The 20,240-nt window shown below is 45.4% G+C and overlaps 1 protein-coding gene across 1 annotated transcript in view; it reads right to left on the reverse strand.

The window, feature by feature from the left end:
• Window positions 1-683: 683 nt before the first annotated feature.
• Window positions 684-20,240, reverse strand: part of LOC115118912 (serine/threonine-protein kinase MRCK beta-like) — a 127,931-nt gene continuing 108,374 nt past the window's right edge. Inside the window, 19 exon segments of the mRNA XM_065008611.1 lie at window positions 684-2,466; window positions 4,090-4,157; window positions 4,361-4,469; window positions 6,819-7,000; window positions 7,003-7,031; window positions 7,033-7,058; window positions 8,326-8,443; window positions 8,880-8,997; window positions 11,189-11,273; window positions 12,354-12,451; window positions 13,199-13,553; window positions 14,135-14,376; window positions 15,171-15,233; window positions 16,151-16,367; window positions 16,817-16,898; window positions 17,006-17,145; window positions 17,486-17,622; window positions 18,458-18,563; window positions 19,936-20,016. Coding sequence (XP_064864683.1) covers window positions 2,338-2,466; window positions 4,090-4,157; window positions 4,361-4,469; window positions 6,819-7,000; window positions 7,003-7,031; window positions 7,033-7,058; window positions 8,326-8,443; window positions 8,880-8,997; window positions 11,189-11,273; window positions 12,354-12,451; window positions 13,199-13,553; window positions 14,135-14,376; window positions 15,171-15,233; window positions 16,151-16,367; window positions 16,817-16,898; window positions 17,006-17,145; window positions 17,486-17,622; window positions 18,458-18,563; window positions 19,936-20,016 — 2,385 coding nt within the window. The 3' untranslated portion in view covers window positions 684-2,337.

Consider the following 20,240-nt stretch of genomic DNA (forward strand, 5'->3'; position numbering starts at 1 on the left):
AAACAAAACCCCACAAATTCTGACAAACTCCAAGCATTGATAATGCTAGAATGGGCTGCCAGTAGTCAGGATGTGGCCCAGAAGATAATTAACAGCATGCCAGGGCGGATTGCAGAGGTCTTGAAAAAGAAGGGTCAACACCGCAAATATTGACTCTTTGCATCAACTTCATGTAATTGTCAATAAAAGCCTTTGTCACTTATGAAATGCTTGTAATTATAAGTCAGTATTCCATAGTAACATCTGACAAAAATATATAAAGACACCGAGGCAGCAGACTTTGTGAAAATTCATATTTGTCATTCTCAAAACTTTGATGCATTTTTTTTATTTAAATAAGGCTGTAAAAGTATCAACATGTGGAAAGAAGTCAAGGGGTCTGAATACTTTCCGTAAGTCATCAATTTCGGCATCAGGCGTGACTATAGCCTCTCCCTGCAAAATGACATGAATCGCACTATCAGCAGAATTGTCTTTCAATACCATTCCCCTAGCAAGGTTCTTGCATTCAATTCTCATTCTTAACTTTAGACTAATATATATCTCATTCTTTACTTTATGCATCACAAAAATAAACTCTACATTCATAGCAACAACATTGTGTGTTCCGAGCTGATAACAATTCATAAAATATCAATTAATACTGTATATAAAAACAACACACAAAGCACACAGAGACAAGAGAAGCACAACAGATACTCTTTTATTGTCTGTTCAAATGTTTGTTGCTAACAATTCAATAATTACAAAGATTCCAACTGGTGATTTTTATTTATTTTTTTAAGAGAAAAAAAAAGCAGTAGTGTTTCAAAGAGAGAGAGAAAAAAATGTCCCGTCTTCGGAGAGCTGAACAGAAGTCCGGGAAGAATAAAAGGAACGAGAATGATCACTGACACAAAATCAAAAGATGATATTCCTTGGACTAAAACATGTGCAAGTTTAATACAGTGTTTCTGGAACCCCCCCCCCCCTCTCACCGATATTTAAAATCACTTCGGGAATTGATCTGAACGAGGTACTATAAAACAAATAAATGGCACTGAAGGCACACTAGAGTGATTAAACTGGATTTGCCACACATGCCTGTAATGTATCTCATACTTCTGTACAATGAAACATCCCACACTGGAGGAAAAAAAACCTATTCAGACACCCCCCTGTGGCGGTATGGCGCTATGACTGTACACCACCACTAATGCTTCCCACTCTCATAATTGAACGATTTAAAATGCGAGGGCCTTGGCCGGGGGGGGGTTCTCTCTATAGTGAGCAGGTCTTCACACACATACCTATTTATTTAAACATAGCACACGAAAGCAGCAGCAGCTTGTGAAGGACTCTTATTAATAATCCTATGAGTAATGTGGTCCTTTTCGCTATGTTCAGATTCCCACCACTTAAAACCGCGTATCGAGAAATTAAAGTCTCATGATTCTGTTTCCATTTCTTCTTCTATATCTGGTTGCTATGGCGCCAACTATATACGTTTTTCTGGCAAAAGATCCAAAGTTAAAAACAACGCATGTTACAAAGGCTGGCAGGAGATGTAAATGCTGTAAAATATGCCCACTAATTTAGCTTTACACTAAAACCCCCTGCAGTCAGTTGAACTGAATGGCAGCTCGTCTCCTGGGAAGGTACAGCTCTCAAAATGGTCCGGGAACAGCTCAATAAGTTTACAACGACAGTACAGAAGGGGCTGGGAAGTGTGTGCGTGTGTGGGTGGGGGGGGTTATGGTTCTTGAAAAAAGTCTGCCATTTCTTTCACCGTTCAGTTTAGTGTCCGCCAAGTTCGAGCTCAACATGTCCATGTAAAATACTATACGCTTTAAAAACAACAGTTATTTCCCTCTCATCTTTGTTTTGTTTTTTTAAACAAACTTATACCTATGATTAGGACAGTTCATCATTAATGCTTTTTCTGTGAGTCCCCCCCCCATCAGTAATCTCTGTTTTTAATTCAGCCCCATCTCACCTATATGTATTGATCATTTCAACTAAGTAATAATAACCTTAACTCATAGGAAACATTTATGGCCTGAAATGAAGAAAAACAAAAACAAATCTATACTGGCTGATTTTTTTCTTTTTTTTTAGCGTTAGCTTCAAATAACCATGTGCCCCTCACTTTTTTGGGGGAGGGTCTATGCTCGTCACACGCAGAAAAGGCTTCAGCGGTGGCATTTTGTCCACAAAGTCTGTTCTTGGCACTTTGCAGCGATACACAAGTTCTATATCGAATGTAGGTGTTGAGTGATTAAGCACGCATTATGTGTGTGTGTGTGTGTGTGTGTGTAAGGTGTGCGTATGTCAGGTGTGTGTGGGTGGGTGGGCTCCTCAACCGTCCAGGGTGTGCTCCAGGCCATCCAGTGTTTGCTGGCTGCGGTGGGGGGAGTTGGGGCTGGGAGGGCTGCTGGGGTCGGAGCTGTTGGAGAGGGTGGAGTGCTTGGTGGAGTCGGAGTCCGGCTGAGGGAATACACAGAGTGTTTTTATATATCAATGCTGTATTCAAGTTCAGTTGCTAATTGTTTGGCTCAACTTTTGGCTGGATGGTTCATATATATATATATACACATATATAAGATAAAAATATGAATCTCAGTTTTTAATCATGAAACCACACATATCCTTTTGCTCATCGGTGTCGAGAGGTGTACCCATTTCTATCAAACATTTTAGGCAATATTTCTGTCTATTTAGGGGACGTTTTGGATAAAGAGCTCCCCTGAGGTAAAAGTTCCATTTAGCCTCTAACAATAAACACATTTGAATTATTAATGTTTGATTTGGCAATGTAAGATAAGTTATCATACCCAGGAAGTTGAATTAAATGTTATTGTGAGAATTGGGGAGGGGGGGCAGAAATGGAGTAAAGTGTGAGTGATTGAATGTGTGTGTACAATCAGTAAGGCTGGGACGATACCACTGTCATGATACTTGTTAGTAGTGTGGCAAGAACACAAAGTGGATTTAACTTCTTTAGGAAAACAGCCCTAATGTTGGAAACAAACATCATCATGTTGTCATCCAGTCACATTTATTTATTTTCCAAGCTATATCACACAATATTTTACATACAGCAGGATTTTAAAGGACCAAAGAGTTCTGTCTGCTTCGTGTTCTCATTTTTGTGAGGAAAAATGCTTTAGGTTTACCAGAGTTACTCCTATAATATCTAACAACATAATGCGTATCTTTCAAAAAAAATATATATCAGATATAAAATATACAAATTAGCCTCCTTCTGTATGGGTATAGCAGGCGATGTAGCCGACCTTAACAGAAAATAACTCAAGTAAATGTTACCCAGTAAAATACAAAAAAAAGTCTAAAAGTATTTGGTTTTAAATATACTTAAGTATCAAAAGTAAATAGAATTGGAAAAAATACACTTAATTATCAAAAGTATTCATTTCAAATTCCTCATATTATGCAAACCAGATGACACAATTATATTGTGTTTTGTATTATTTACAGATAGCCAGAGGCACACTCCAACACTTAGACATGAATTTACAAACAAAGCATTTGTGTTTAGTGAGTCCTCCAGTTTAGAGGCAGTAGATGACCAGGGATGTTCTCTTGATAAGTGCGTGAATGACCATTTTTCTGTCAAAATGTAACGAGTACTTTTGGGTGTCAGGGAAAATGTATGGAGTAAAAAATAACATTATTTTCTTTAGGAATGTAGTGAAGTAAAAGTTGTCAAAACTATAAATAGTAAAGTACAGATACCCCAAAAAACAACTTAAGTAAAAAATACTTAAAGTACTTTAAACAACTGCCATTTTGAGAATTTGATTCTCCCTGACTGTTTAGTTTTTATTTTGGTGACTGTTAGTTCTTAAAGATGATCTTATTTTAAACTACATAGATCCATGATCTTTTCTACATATTTTATATCTAGTTTTAGTCATTCAAGTTTACACAGAAAACAATTTTACCATTCCGATTAATTTTTGTAAAAAAAAGTGGAAGATGTAGGGGAAACTCCAGGACATTTCTCAAATATCCGATAAATGTCAAATCTTCCTGGTCACTTTCCTAACGGAAACCCTGGTTTGTGTGCGCTGTGTTGGGGGTCTTTACCTCTCTCTCAAAGTCCCCGTCTGGGTCGGAGATGTTCCGAGACGATCCTGCTCCTCCAAAGTCTGCACCTCCAACACAGAGACACACACACACACACACAGACACACACACACACACACACACAGACACACACACACACACACAGAGAGAGAATTAGTATCAATGACAAAGAGAGAGAATGGATTTACTAAAGTGTGTTTGTTGAAATGTGTGCAGTGTGTGTTGTAACCAGTGTTCACATGCAGAAGGTGTGTGCTCGGGGTCCTCTCACCAGAGGCCGTGCGGGTTATGTGGCTCATGCTCCTCTGTTGCCGGGAGATACTGGAGAGTGGGCGGGGCTTGTCCTTGGCCGGGTCATCCTGAGAAGAATGCATCACACTCTGTACCCCCACGCAGTCGCCAAGACACACACACATACACACAAACACACATATGTGACTATATGGGTGGAACAGGTTTGTGTTCATTAGGACACACAACGGAAAACGAGCGTTTCTTATTGGACAAGAAGTCCCAGTTTGGACATCGCCATTTCATTGAGTTTAATTTCATTGGTTGCCTAATGAACACAACCCCAGGTACATGATTGGACACGATCAAGACATTTAGATGGATGCTTATGCACACACATGAAACCAACAGCCTTGTACACGCTCATACGCACAGTAATAAAACTCCACAGCAAATCACTCGTTTGACTGAAACAAGTCACACTCACGCCGGTGTGTTTCTGCAAAATTCAATGGGAGAAAATAGTCATGGAGACTAAATCTCTACATGACTTTTGGTGGCCGTCTACTAATAGAACAAACCTTCTAGGGAGCTTTTTCAATTTGCTGTGCCACATTTTTTAAATAGCTCTCTCTCTCTCTCTCTCTCTCTCCATTGAAACCTATGGGAAGCTTATCAAGCGTGTTGCCCTGTTTTAACATGACAAATAAGCAGAGATCACACAAAGCATAACCACACTGCAAGCCAGTACAGAAAAACACACTCACTATGACGTCAGCCGAAATAAAACCAACCCAGCTTCCCGAAAAAAAACTCACTGCACTCAAGAAAATTGAAAAAGGAACCAGGAGGAAGTATGGGAAGGAGAGAAAAGGGGGGGGGCTGGAAATATGACCAATCCCAAGTCGACCCAAGCACCTGCTCCCTATTCATTGGTGGAGATGGAAGAGTAAGGGTTAAATACAGACACCTCCAGTATTATTGGCACCCTTGATAAATATGAGCAAAAAATACTATAACATTTATACAAAAACTGAGCTATATTGTATGCAAATCTTTGGGGCGGGTTGTTTTATACAATTGCTTAGAGTTTTAAGTAATAATTTTCTCCAGAAGAAAAGCACTGTTTCTAACACGTTTTGCACCTTCTCCTTGCTAGGATAATGGCACCTAGCCTTTCTCATGAGTGTTTTATGAGATTAGAGGACACATCGGGAGGGATCTTAGACCATTCCTCTGTCCAGATAATTGATTTCCTTTGGTCTGATCTGACTGCCCTCTTCAATTCAAACCACAGGTTTTGAATGGGGTTCAACTCCAGAAACCTGACGTGGCCATTGCAACATTTGTATTTCGTGGTCAATTAACCATTTCATTGTCTTTCTGGAAGATCTACAGTTCATTGACTTTTCCCACATTTTGTTACGTTACAGCCTTACTCGAATGGATTCGATGTTTTCCCCTCATCAATCTACACACAATAACCCATAAAGACAAAACAAAAACTGATTTTTTCTTTGCCAGATTATATATATTTTTTAAACCTGAAAATATTGCATTTACATAAGGCTTCAGACCCTTTACTCAGTACTTTGTTGAAGCACCTTTGGCAGCGATTACAGCGTCAAGTCTTCTTTGGTATGAAACTAGAAGCTTGGCACACCTGTATTTGGGAAGTCTCTACCATTCTTCTCTGCAGATCCTCTCAACCTCTGTCAGGTTGGATGGGGAGCGTCGCTACACAGCTATTTTCAGGTCTCTCCAGAGATGTTTGATTGGGTTCAAGTCCAGGCTCTGGCTGGGCCACTGAAGGACATTCAGAGACTTGTCCCGAAGTCACTCCAGTGTTGTCTTGGTGAACCTTCGCCCCCAGTCGGAGATCCTGAGCGCCCTGGAGCAGGTTTACATCAAGGATTTCTCTGTCCTTTGCTCCGTTCATCTTTGCCTCGATCCTGACAAGTCTCCCAGTCCCTGCGCTGAAAAACATTCCCACAGCATGATGCTTCCACCACCATGCTTCACCGTAGAGATGGTGCCAGGTTTCCTCCAGATGTGACGCTTAGCATTCAGGCCAATCTTGGTTTATCAGACCAGAGAATCCTGTTTCTCATGGTCTGAAAGTCTTAAGCAGGATGTCATGTGCCTTTTACTGAGGAGTGGCTTCCATCTGGCCACTACCATAAAGGCCTGATTGGCGGAGTGCTGTTAATAGACATCTCAAGGATGATCAATGAAAACAGGATGCAACTGAGCTCAATTTCGAGTCTCATAGCAAAGGGTCTGAATACATGAAAATAATGTATGTAGAGTAGTAGTACTCCAGACCTCCAGGCTCAGATTTAACAACCAGTACCCCAGGAATAGAGGCTAGATCACTAGGAGACAAGGGCTACTGCGGGTGTCGATTTGGGATTGTGCAAAAGAGGTGGTGGTGTCAAAAGGAGGAGAGTGGGGGAAGGGGGGGAGAGGGAGGAGGGGAAGCATCAGGTCAGGCCTACCCTTCCTAGGGAGGAGGTGGAGGGAGAGGAGGAGGAGGAGGATGAGAGCTGGGGCATGCTGCAGTGCTGCAGCGAGGAGGTGGAAGAGGAGGTGGCGGAGGAAGAGGCGGGCTCTTTCTGCAGGTACAGGCCGGCCGACACGAGGCTCATGTGATAGACGTGCTCAAAGTTGCTCGGTGGGAGATCAGGGCGTGGTGGCGGGAGGATGAGGGGAGGGGTGGTGGCGGCGCTCTCGCTCTGCTGCCGGGCGGGGAGGGAGGGAGGGAGGGGGTGAGAGAAGGAAAGAGAGAGCGGAAACAAAGGACACGAACAAGACACAGATGAAAAAAAAGAGGGAGGGGAGGAGAAAGTGAAAGAGGGCGTGAGGGAGGAACTACAGGGTCATTCTCAGAAAAGAGTAGGAAGAGGAGCAGAGGTGGTAAATAGGTAGAGAAATGTGACATCTAGAAGGTAGGGTAGCAGTGCTATTCTGTGGAGTTAGGACGGTAGGGTAGCAGTGCTATTCTGTGGAGTTAGGACGGTAGGGTAGCAGTGCTATTCTGTGGAGTTAGGACGGTAGGGTAGCAGTGCTATTCTGTGGAGTTAGGACGGTAGGGTAGCAGTGCTATTCTGTGGAGTTAGGACGGTAGGGTAGCAGTGCTATTCTGTGGAGTTAGGACGGTAGGGTAGCAGTGCTATTCTGTGGAGTTAGGAGGTAGGGTAGCAGTGCTATTCTGTGGAGTTAGGACGGTAGGGGTAGCAGTGCTATTCTGTGGAGTTAGGACGGTAGGGTAGCAGTGCTATTCTGTGGAGTTAGGACGGTAGGGTAGCAGTGCTATTCTGTGGAGTTAGGATGGTAGGGTAGCAGTGCTATTCTGTGGAGTTAGGATGGTAGGGTAGCAGTGCTATTCTGTGGAGTTAGGATGGTAGGATAGCAGTGCTATTCTGTGGAGTTGGTAGTGGGAGCTGCTAGTGTCAGAAAATGCAAGGAGACACCATTTTGGCTCCAGCGGGTGTCTTGCGATCGTTAAAAAAACAGCTGTTATGACTCCTACTTTGTTACGTTTTAAGGGGCGGCCATTTTATCACCCGCAATTTCAGGAAGGTTAACACAGGGTGGACATTTTGATTCCTGCGGTATCAGTTAGGTTATTTGCAGTAGCTGTCCTGGGTACAGCAAATGTCAGTTAACTTGCAATAGACAGCCACTTTGGCTGCTACAATATCAGTCAGGTTATCATGGGGTGGGGAACCCATTTTGCTTCCTGCAATGTCAGTTGGGTTATGAGAGAGATGGAAAGAGGTCCTATCTTTGTATCTGTGCCATTATGGCGTCTGTGACAGCATGGGCAGCACCATTAAGGCTATCTCCATTTTAAAGTACATTTTCTCCTTTTGATGTTTGAAAATGTGCCTCAATGACAATGTCCATGCTAAAACGGTTTATATCCAAGTTGAGTCCTTTAACTATCTCCTATGGGTTATGAATACAGTATGAGGCAGCCATTTTGGCACCAGCTGTGCTTACCAAAGGCAAATCCATGAGGACCTGCATGCCGTCGCCAGGGCCCATGTGTGCCACGTGGTTAAAGTTGATTGGGTTGGAGATCAACTTGGACCTCAGCTCAGGGTCCCTCAGCATCTCTCTGTCAACACAACACACATGGTTACAATGGTCAGTGTGTATTACTGTGAAGAGTTACATTCGAGTTATTTTTGCAACATCTTATTCAGAGCAACTTTGGGTTAAGTGCCTTGCTCAAGGGCACATTCTTTCGAACCAGCGACCTTTCGGTTACTGGCCCAACCGCTAGGCTACCTGAAGTTGTACTGGGTGAATGTACTACATTGGTAGTAAACAGACTAACTTCTGATTTAAGTCAGACGTATAATTATAGTGTTGTCACCTCCACCGGCGCTGGAGTCTGATGGAGTGGTGCCCCCCCTGGCGACAGGGGTTCAGGCCTCGACTCAGACCCCCTTATCTAAACCCCTATATTCTGTCTCCCCTCGCTACATTACAGTCCAAAAGTCAAGAAAAGTATGGAAGGGGATTGTGTGTGTGTGTGGGGGGGAGGTTACCTCCTCTGCTGCAGTCTCTCCTCTTCCGGGACCTTGAAGAGGAACTTCCTCTTGCTACGCGTTCTCACCATCAGCTTCTTACTGTTGTCAGATGTCTCAGGGATGGCCAGGTCACCTTCTGCAGGACGGACAGAGAGAGAGAGAGAAATTTGAGATATAGGTAAGTGTATTGGGGTAAATATATTTTAGAGAGCATATAGAGATATACACTACCGTTCCAAAGTCTGGGGTCACTTAGAAATGTCCTTGTTTTCCATGAAAACATACATGAAATGAATTGCAAAAATTAACAGGAAATATAGTCAAGACATTGACAAGGTTATAAATAATGATTTGTAATTGAAATAATAATTGTGTTCTTCAAACTTTGCTTTTGTCAAAAAAATCCTCCATTTGCAGCAATTACAGCCTTGCAGACCTTTGGCTTCTAGTTGTCAATTTGTTGAGGACATCTGAAGAGATTTCACCCCATACTTCCTGAAGCACCTCCCATAAATTGGATTGGCTTGATGGGCACATCTTACGGTCAAGCTGCTCCCACAACAGCTCAATAGGGTTGAGATCCGGTGACTGTGCTGGTCACTCCATTATAGACAGAATACCAGCTTACTGCTTCTTCCTTAAATAGTTCTTGCATAGTTTGGTGCTGTGCTTTGGGTCATTGTCCTATTGTAGGAGGAAATTGGCTCCGATTAGGCGCCGTCCACAGGGTATGGCGTTACAAAATGGAGTGATAGCCTTCCTTCTTCAAGATCCCTTTAACCCTGTACAAATCTCCTACTTTACCAACACCCCCAGACCAACACATTGCCTCCACCATGATTGACAGATGGCGTCAAGCACTCCTCCAGCATCTTTTCTGCGTCTCACAAATGTTATTTTTTGTGATGTGAACACCTCAAACTTAGATTAATCTGTCCATAACACTTTTCTCCAATCTTCCTCTGTCTAGTGTCTGTGTTCTTTTGCCCATCTTCACCTCTTCTTTTTGTTGGCCAGTTTTTCTTTGCAACTCTGCCTAGAAGGCCAGTATCCCGGAGTAGTCTCTTCATTGTTGACGTTGAGACTGGACAGAGGAACTCTGCCTAGAAGGACAGTATCCCGGAGTCGTCTCTTCACTGTTGACGTTGAGACTGGACAGAGGAACTCTGCCTAGAAGGCCAGTATCCCGGAGTAGTCTCTTCATTGTTGACGTTGAGACTGGACAGAGGAACTCTGCCTAGAAGGCCAGTATCCCGGAGTAGTCTCTTCACTGTTGACGTTGAGACTGGTGTTTTGCGGGTACTATTTAATGAAGCTGCCAGATGAGGACTTGTGAGGTGTCTGTCTAGTTTGAGAAACTCTCTAATGTACTTGTCCTCTTGCTCAGCTGTGCACCAGGGCCTCCCACTCGCTCTATTCTGTTTAGAGCCAGTTTGCACTGTTCTGTGAAGGGAGTAGTACACAGCGTTGTACGAGATCTTCAGTTTCTTGGCAATTCCTCACATGGAATAGCCTTAAATTCTCAGAACAAGAATAGACTGATGAGTTTCAGAAGAAAGTTATTTGTTTCTGGACATTTTGAGCCTGTAATCGAACCCACAAATCCTGATGCTCCAGATACTCAACTAGTCTTAAGAAGGCCAGTTTTATTGCTTCTTTAATCAGCACAACAGTTTTCAGCTGTGCTAACATAAATGAAAAAGGGTTTTCTAATGATCAATTAGCCTTTTAAAATGATAAACTTGGATTAGCTAACACAACGTGCCATTGGAACACAGGCGTGATGGTTGCTGATAATGGGCCTCTGTACCTCTATGTAGATATTCCATTAAACAATCATCCGTTTCCAGCTACGATAGTCATTTACAACATTAACAATGTCTAGAATGTATTTATCATCAACTTGATGTTATTTTAACAAACAAAAAATGTGCTTTTCTTTCAAAAACAAGGACATTTCTAAGTGACCCCAAACTTTTGAACGGTAGTGTATGTGGTGAGTATATTGTGATATAGGTGAGTGTATTGTGGTATTGGTGAGTGTATTGGGGTATATGTAGTCAGTATATTGTGGTATAGGTGAGTGTATAGGGGTATATGTAGTCAGTATATTGTGGTATATGTGAGTGTATAGTGTATTGGGTTATATGTAGTCAGTATATTGTGGTATATGTAGTCAGTATATTGTGGTATAGGTGAGTGTATTGGGGTATATGTAGTCAGTATAGGTGAGTGTATAGTATATTGGGGTATATGTAGTCAGTATATTGTGGTATAGGTGAGTGTATTGGGGTATATGTAGTCAGTATATTGAGGTGTATTTGCACCTGTGGAGTTGTTGCTGAAGTAGATGAGGCGCGGTTGTTCAGAGCCCAGCAGGTTCAAACTGCCCTCCACATTCAGAGGCCTTAACTGAGGGGCAGAGACATGGGTTACACCGATCCACTCTACAGACCACGGGCATATATACACACAGACACTCCTTTCATTCATACACATTTACCTTGTAACACTTCCCCCCCTTCCCCAGACTGTTGTCCCAAGACACCCCATTATGGCTCGTTAGACTGAACCCAGACTGTTGTCCCAAGACACCCCAATATGGCTTGTTAGACTGAACCCAGACTGTTGTCCCAAGACACCCCATTATGGTTTGTCAGACTGAACCCAGACTGTTGTCCCAAGACACCCCATTATGGCTGTTAGACTGAGCCCAGCCTGTTGTCCCAAGACACCCCATTATGGTTTGTCAGACTGAACCCAGACTGTTGTCCCAAGACACTCCATTATGGTTGTTAGACTGAACCCAGACTGTTGTCCCAAGACACCCCATTATGGTTTGTCAGACTGAACCCAGACTGTTGTCCCAAGACACCCCATTATGGCTGTTAGACTGAGCCCAGCCTGTTGTCCCAAGACACCCCATTATGGTTTGTCAGACTGAACCCAGACTGTTGTCCCAAGACACTCCATTATGGTTGTTAGACTGAACCCAGACTGTTGTCCCAAGACACCCCATTATGGTTGTTAGACTGAACCCAGACTGTTGTCCCAAGACACCCCATTGTGGCTTGTCAGACTGAACCCAGACTGTTGTCCCAAGACACCCCATTATGGCTTGTTAGACTGAACCCAGACTGTTGTCCCAAGACACCCCATTATGGTTTGTCAGACTGAACCCAGACTGTTGTCCCAAGACACCCCATTATGGTTGTTAGACTGAACCCAGACTGTTGTCCCAAGACACCCCATTGTGGTTGTTAGACTGAACCCAGACTGTTGTCCCAAGACACCCCATTATGGTTGTTAGACTGAACCCAGACTGTTGTCCCAAGACACCCCATTATGGTTGTTAGACTGAACCCAGACTGTTGTCCCAAGACACCCCATTGTGGTTGTTAGACTGAACCCAGACTGTTGTCCCAAGACACCCCATTATGGTTGTTAGACTGAACCCAGACTATTTTATGGGCGGGACAGCCCTGCTTTTACCTTCCTCAGTGAAATTGTCTGGACCCACTCAGTGGTGTGTATGTCAAACACATCCACCCCATACTCGCTGTACACCGTAAGGTAGGAGGAGTTGGAGCCTGGCGGACACACAGGAAAGACACGCTGAGCAATCACAGAGGCCTCCACAGCTTGATACATTTGTAGGATACAATATATATTTGTAGGATACAATATACTAGATACAGTTTATGTTAGCATCTTTTAAAAAAGTTAACAATATTGAATTTTGTCTTTCAGTGTCCCTTCTAAAAAAATATTGTGCATGCAGCAGAAGGCCTTCAGAGTTGCATAGCTAACAGTTTCTGGGTGTAAAGTAGCCTAGTGGTTAGAGCGTTGGGCCAGGAACCGAAAGGTTGCTGGATCGAATTACCGAGCTGACAAGGTAAAAAAAAATGTTGTTTTGCCTCTGAACAAGACAGTTAACACACTGCTCCCCGGTAGGCCGTCATTGTAAATAAGAATTTGTTCTTAACCGACTTGCCTAGTTAAATAAAGGTTAAAAAAAATATATATATGTTTTTTAAATGTATGGTAGAGATTGTTAGGGTTGGGCAGTATGCAGATTTTAATACCGTCATACCGTTTCAGTGCCATACCGGGGTATACAGTATTACTTGTAGTGCACACAAGGGGCGCTATTTAAACAACAAAAACCCACACAGACCATGCAAGTCAGGGGTGCCAACCTATGAAAGACAGGGAGATGTTGTGTCCAAGGACAGTTGGCCGGAGACTTCGGCACTACCGCTAGACCAGGCGCATTTCTCCTCCAAAACTTGCCTAACAACTCAACCACTCAAAAACCAAACCAAAACGTGACGTACTGCAGGCGAGCGGCATGGCGGGCCACATCAGCTCCTGGGCCCTGCTCCTCTTCCCAGTGGGGTCCACATAGATACCCAGCTGGCTGAAGCAGAGTAACAGCTCGGCCGTGCCCACCTCCAGGGCGTGCAGCGCATCCAGGGGCTGCTGGGCCAGGAAGGCTAGCGACGGGTCCCCGGGGCTCACCAGGCTGACGGGCGACGACTCGCCCTGGAGGGCCAACAGGGCAAAACCTGAGGGGTATCCCACGCACAGGCGCTCGCGCACCATGCCCAGCCACTGGGCCACCCCCGGGGCTTGCACCTCCCACAGCTTGCGGTGGTGCGGCTTGGCCCGGGTGATCTCATAACACAGAACCTGGTGAAGGGGGAGAGAGGAGATGTTACTACTGATATTCTGGCAAAGCAGCAAACGGAAAGGACTTTATTTTTTGATGTTTTTTTTAAATCAGCCTTGATGTAGTTAGCAGAAGTTTGAAATGACCTTTCTAATCAGCCTTGATGTAGTTAGCAGAAGTTTGAAAGGACCTTGATTTAACACTAGCAGGAGTTTACTTGGGTTCCCGAGTGGCACAGCGGTCTAAGTCACTGCATCTCAGTACTAGAGGCGTCACTACAGATACCCTGGTTCGAATCCAGGCTGTATCACAACCGGCCATGATTGGGAGTCCCATAGGGTGGCACACAATTGGCCCAGCGTCGTCCGGGTTTGGCCGGTGTAGGCCATCATTGTAACTAAGATTTCTTAACTGACTTGTCTAGTTAATTAAAAGTTACAGTGCTTATGAAGGCTTTATGAATGCTCCCTTTATAAGTTGTTTGTTTTGAAACTGGGTCGATATGAGATTCAGATTTAAGTCACATATCTTCAACTACACGTGTCATTTGACATGTATTATACTGGAACTGGAACGTGTAAATCAATAAATGAATAGTGACCTGGCGCTTGACGGCGGCCAGCAGGCAGGCGGGTCCCCCGGGGCGTAGCACGCCCGTGGTCAGTGCCTGGCAACCCTTGGTCTCTGTCAGCTTGATGTCGAAGGCCGCCTCGGCCCCCTCCAGCACCCCCCAGGGGTGCAGGTGCACGTGTCGGTTGCGTCCACACAGCAGGGCCATCATCTTCTCTTTGGGGATCAGCTCCATCTGGTGCACCTTCTTGCAGTCGGCCGCCCGCACGATCACTGAAGGGGGAAGAAGGAGTCAACAGGGGCAAACGACACAGAGAATCGTAGTGTTTTGAAAGAAATCACAAATTATGATTTGTGAGTCAATAGGTAAGATGGTTGCTTTCCGAATTGTCGAAAACACTTTCTCTCCTCGATTTCAACCCTCCCCCTTTTGAAAAACAAAATGGAGGAGAAGGTATAATGACAGGAACCTTGGATTCTCCTCCAGTGCATTTTTAGAAGGAACCGAAGAGAGAGGAAGCGAGGAGAGAGGAGGCGAGGAGACACCATGGAGAAATAGTCTTAGGATGAAGAAAGAAATCGGAGACAACATACCACAAAAGAAAACATGACACGTTGACATCACGTGATCACACATAAGAAACATGTTGGAAATGACAGAAATCTAAAAACTCGACCTTTGTTCTGCATAGAGGAGTCATATGAGGCTCTATGGGGGCTGTCACACAGCCCTGTATGATCCAGATCCTGGACCATTTGGTGCCCTGATGATCTGCACTATAGAGCACTTGTGAAGCGTAAACCAACCCTGGCTGAAACAAATCTTGGACCCTGGCCAGGTGGTGGGTCTAAGATCCAGGACCAGAGTAACATGTATTGTGACAATTCAGAGAGCAAGTAGCATGGAACTTTCTGGCCCACGTCATTTGGAAAGTGAATATTTGAAAAAATGTTCAAGGCAAAATATATTTGTTTGAATTTTCAGAATCATACCAGGGTACCGAATGTCATATGTGAAAACGCCCTATGAGTGTATATGACTAGCCGTGGGATAGGTGTGTTCTTACCATCTCTGGTGACCTCCACTACAAACAGACCTTCCTCTGTTCCCAGGGCGATACGCTCTCGATCTGCAGGGAGACAAAGGAGCAGTCAACATAGTCTTCTCTCTCTCACTGCCATCCTCCACACACACGCACAACAACAACACCTCTCGCAAACACACACACACTGCGTAAACGCACCATTACTTTTTAAATAATTGGAGATCTCAAACGGTAATTTGCAATTGCATTCTTTGTTTCGCGTGTATCCACTACAAAAACAACAAAACTTCCTCCTCACGGAAATTGTCACAGAAAAGTTACAACATTACTTACACCGCAGATTATAATTTCACTCCAGTACAGATGATAATTTCCCTCATCCAGTACAGATGATAATTTCCCTCATCCCGTACAGATGATAATTTCCCTCATCCAGATGATAATTTCCCTCATCCAGATGATAATTTCCCTCATCCAGTACACATGATCATTTCCCTCATCCAGTACACATGATCATTTCCCTCATCCAGTACACATGATAATTTCCCTCATCCAGATGATAATTTCCCTCATCCAGATGATAATTTCCCTCATCCAGATGATAATTTCCCTCATCCAGTACACATGATCATTTCCCTCATCCAGTACACATGATAATTTCCCTCATCGAGTACAGATGATAATTTCCCTCATCCAGATGATAATTTCCCTCATCCAGATGATAATTTCCCTCATCCAGATGATAATTTCCCTCATCCAGATGATAATTTCCCTCATCGCGTACAGATGATAATTTCCCTCATCGAGTACAGATGATAATTTCCCTCATCGAGTACAGTTTCCCTCATCGAGTACAGATGATAATTTCCCTCATCGAGTACAGATTATAATTCCACTCATTCGGTCCATCTGAAATGTTACAGTGCGTTTGCTGACAGCACAGGTGTGTTTTTACTAGAGGGAAAATGCCCCACAGTCTCTTCAGTAGTTCCCCAACTCACCGACGATGGCGGCGCAGAGCGTGGTCTTGATGGCGGGCAGCGAGGAGTCGTAGGCCTCGTGCAGGACGTGCACTACGCGGTTCCTCAAGCGGTTCTTGGCCAGGATGCTCTGCAGGCTCTCCAGGATGCCCATCCACTTCTTCTTCTCAACCTCGCTCTCAGCCAGCACCAGCAGGGAGACGGCACCCGCCGGCGAGCTCAGCAGGGACGACGTCACCTGACGAGGTTTATAATGCGTTATGATACGTGTGTCGTTACTCCCGAGTAAATGAGGGAGGGATTGGGTTAATAATAATAATATCAACTTTATTAACTCTCTTTGGGTCCTTGAAAAGTGCTATATAAAACCCATGTAGAGTTATGATTTCACGTTTCCCACATAGGAAACATAATCCCTTAGTAACAATAAACTATAATAAAAAACTACAGTAATCGATATGTTTTTCACATAAAGGGTTATAATGCCTTATGATACACCATAACTTTCCGTAGTAACTCACAAATATGTTTTTACATCCATTAGATGTAACTTTATTTCAAGGTCATTTATTGGGTTCTCTCACACAAGAAACATCATATTAGGAACAGATGACAATTAAATAATACATGAGTCAATATAATAACTTTAGTCACGTGGTATTTGTCACACAGCAGTTGAAAGCTTACCCTGAATATGCAGGGGACGTCTTTGCGGGTGGCGTGGATGACGTCTGAGGCCAGGACAGAGCTGACGGAAAACTCCTCATCTCTGTGGACATAAACAGAGCAGTGTTACACACACACACACACCCCAAACATACACACACACCCCAAACACACACACACACACCCCCCACCCCAACATAGAGGTCTTACCTCAGGTCCAGGACCTGACTGGTCACCACGCCTGGCTGGGTGGACTTGCCCTCAGGCACCTCGTACAGGAAGAGTCTACAGTCACACACCACGGCGTACGCCCGCTGCCAGCCCTTCTTTACCCCCGTGGGCTTGGGGATCTGACGGAGAGGGCAGAGCAGCAAATGTTCAATTGAGAGGTCTGTTCTTGTTATTAATTTCCAATCAACCGGACATCACACGCTCCTATCTTGTTAAGCTGAACAGAATTGCAATGTCTTGATTACATCAAAGCAACAACATTCAAGGAAGATATTAGCGTATCACCGTGAAAAGAGCATGATGTAATCATAGAACTATAATGACTAGAATGGGTGGGAAAAAACAACAATAAAAACCTGGCAGCACACTTAAGGGTACACTCAATATGGCCGCAGGAACGAAAACTGTAGTCATTCTATTTCCACGGTGATAACCTGTTAATAAGTATGCGGTGCTCACCCTGACGAAGCCCTTGTAGGCGGTGCCAATGCCCCTCTGTACGTCGATGCCCAGAGGCCTCTTGGCCTGCTCAGGGGGGATGGGGCACACCTGGGGGGCATTGTCCTTACAGGATACATGGCAGATGAAGGAGCACACTGGAGAGAAAGAGGGAGAGAAAGAGAGTATTCGTATACACAAGGAAACATGCAGTCCAATCGTAAGGTGCAGTTTCAGATCTCCCGTTCAGTCAAAACATTTACAGTCCATTTATAGCGAGTGGTGTGTCAGCGGGAGGAAAATGCTGCACCCAATCTCCCCAGTCCCCCCCAACTAAACGGCACAATCTCCCCAGCCCCCCCCAACTAAACGGCACAATCTCCCCAGCCCCCCAACTAAACGGCACAATCTCCCCAGCCCCCCCCAACTAAACGGCACAATCTCCCCAGCCCCCCCCACTAAACGGCACAATCTCCCCAGCCCCCCCCAACTAAACGGCACAATCTCCCCAGCCCCCCCAACTAAACGGCACAATCTCCCCAGCCCCCAACTAAACGGCACAATCTCCCCAGTCCCCCCCCCCCCCAACTAAACGGCACAATCTCCCCAGTCCCCCAACTAAACGGCACAATCTCCCCAGTCCCCAGCCCCCCAACTAAACGGCACAATCTCCCCAGCCCCCCAACTAAACGGCACAATCTCCCCAGCCCCCCCAACTAAACGGCACAATCTCCCCAGCCCCCCCAACTAAACGGCACAATCTCCCCAGTCCCCCCCAACTAAACGGCACAATCTCCCCAGTCCCCCCCAACTAAACGGCACAATCTCCCCAGTCCCCCCCCCCCAACTAAACGGCACAATCTCCCCAGTCTCCCCCAACTAAACGGCACAATCTCCCCAGTCCCCCCCCAACTAAACGGCACAATCTCCCCAGTCCCCCCAACTAACCGACACCGGTGACAGAGAGCGTGGTCGTGTGTGTCTGACACTCACCTTCGCAGGCGTAGCCCTGGCGGATGAGACCCACCATCAAGGAGGTGCAGTGCGTGCACTGGGTGGGGCTGGAGAAGGTCTTGATGCTCAGCTGGTGAGCTTTGGGCTGCAGACACACACACACGGAGAGAGATAAGAACACAGAATACTTAGCCAAGTGTTACAGACAAGCTGACAGCGTGTGTGTGTGTGTCAAATTATTCTATGAGTATGAGTGGTAGCACATATGCGGGAGCATGTTGTTTTCATTGTGTGTGTGTGTGTGTGTGTGAGAGAGAGAGCGGTGTGTGTGTGTGAGAGCGGTCTGTGTGTGAGAGCGGTCTGTGTGTGAGAGCGGTCTGTGTGTGAGAGCGGTCTGTGTGTGAGAGCGGTCTGTGTGTGAGAGCGGTCTGTGTGTGAGAGCGGTCTGTGTGTGTGCGGTCTGTGTGTGTGTGCGGTCTGTGTGTGTGTGTGTGGTCTGTGTGTGTGTGGTCTGTGTGTGTGTGGTCTGTGTGTGTGTGTGTGTGGCCTGTGTGTGTGTGTGTGTGTGTGTGGCCTGTGTGTGTGTGTGTGTGTGTGGCCTGTGTGTGTGTGTGTGTGTGTGGCCTGTGTGTGTGTGTGTGTGTGTGTGTGTGTGCCTGTGTGTGTGTGTGTGTGTGGTCTGTGTGTGTGTGTGTGTGTGTGGTCTGTGTGTGTGTGTGGTCTGTGTGGTCTGTGTGTGTGTGGTCTGTGTGTGTGTGTGTGTGGTCTGTGTGTGGTCTGTGTGTGTGTGTGGTCTGTGTGTGTGTGTGTGGTCTGTGTGTGTGTGGTCTGTGTGTGTGTGTGTGGTCTGTGTGTGTGTGTGTGTGGTCTGTGTGTGGTCTGTGTGTGTGTGTGTGTGTGGTCTGTGTGTGTGTGGTCTGTGTGTGTGTGTGTGTGTGTGGTCTGTGTGTGTGTGTGTGTGTGTGTGGTCTGTGTGTGGTCTGTGTGTGTGGTCTGTGTGTGGTCTGTGTGTGTGGTCTGTGGTCTGTGTGTGTGTGTGTGGTCTGTGTGTGGTCTGTGTGTGTGTGGTCTGTGTGTGTGTGGTCTGTGTGTGTGTGTGTGGTCTGTGTGTGTGTGGTCTGTGTGTGTGTGTGGTCTGTGTGTGTGTGTGTGTGGTCTGTGTGTGTGTGTGTGTGGTCTGTGTGTGTGTGTGGTCTGTGTGTGTGTGTGGTCTGTGTGTGTGTGTGGTCTGTGTGTGTGTGTGTGGTCTGTGTGTGTGTGTGTGGTCTGTGTGTGTGTGTGTGGTCTGTGTGTGTGTGTGTGTGTGGTCTGTGTGTGTGTGGTCTGTGTGTGGTCTGTGTGTGTGTGTGTGGTCTGTGTGTGTGTGTGTGGTCTGTGTGTGTGTGTGTGGTCTGTGTGTGTGTGTGTGGTCTGTGTCTGTGTGTGATAGAGAGCGGTGTGTGTGTGATAGAGAGCGGTGTGTGTGTGTGTGTGTGTGTGTGTGTGTGTGTGTGTGTGAGAGCGGTGTCAGGCGGTACCTTTGGTGTGGTCAGCAGCGATGTTGGATAGACCGGGGAGGGGACGGTAGGGGTAACAGCAGTGGGCTTGGGGATTGGCTCCTGTGGGAGAGGGGTCAAAGTTTAAAGGCCAACTGGTCAGTCTGGGGAGAGGACAGCACTGGGTTCATTAGGCACCAAATGGAAGAACATTTACTAAAGCGGGGACGGACTACATTGAGTTACTAATTGAAACAAATTGTTTTCCCTTGCATACCTTAATGAACGTGACCCTGGTTCTATACTGTAAAAACATGAACTATGCTTTACTGGGATAAGAGTCATTT

The sequence above is a fragment of the Oncorhynchus nerka genome, linkage group LG24, assembly GCF_034236695.1.
Source record: "Oncorhynchus nerka isolate Pitt River linkage group LG24, Oner_Uvic_2.0, whole genome shotgun sequence".
Lineage (NCBI taxonomy): Eukaryota > Metazoa > Chordata > Actinopteri > Salmoniformes > Salmonidae > Oncorhynchus > Oncorhynchus nerka.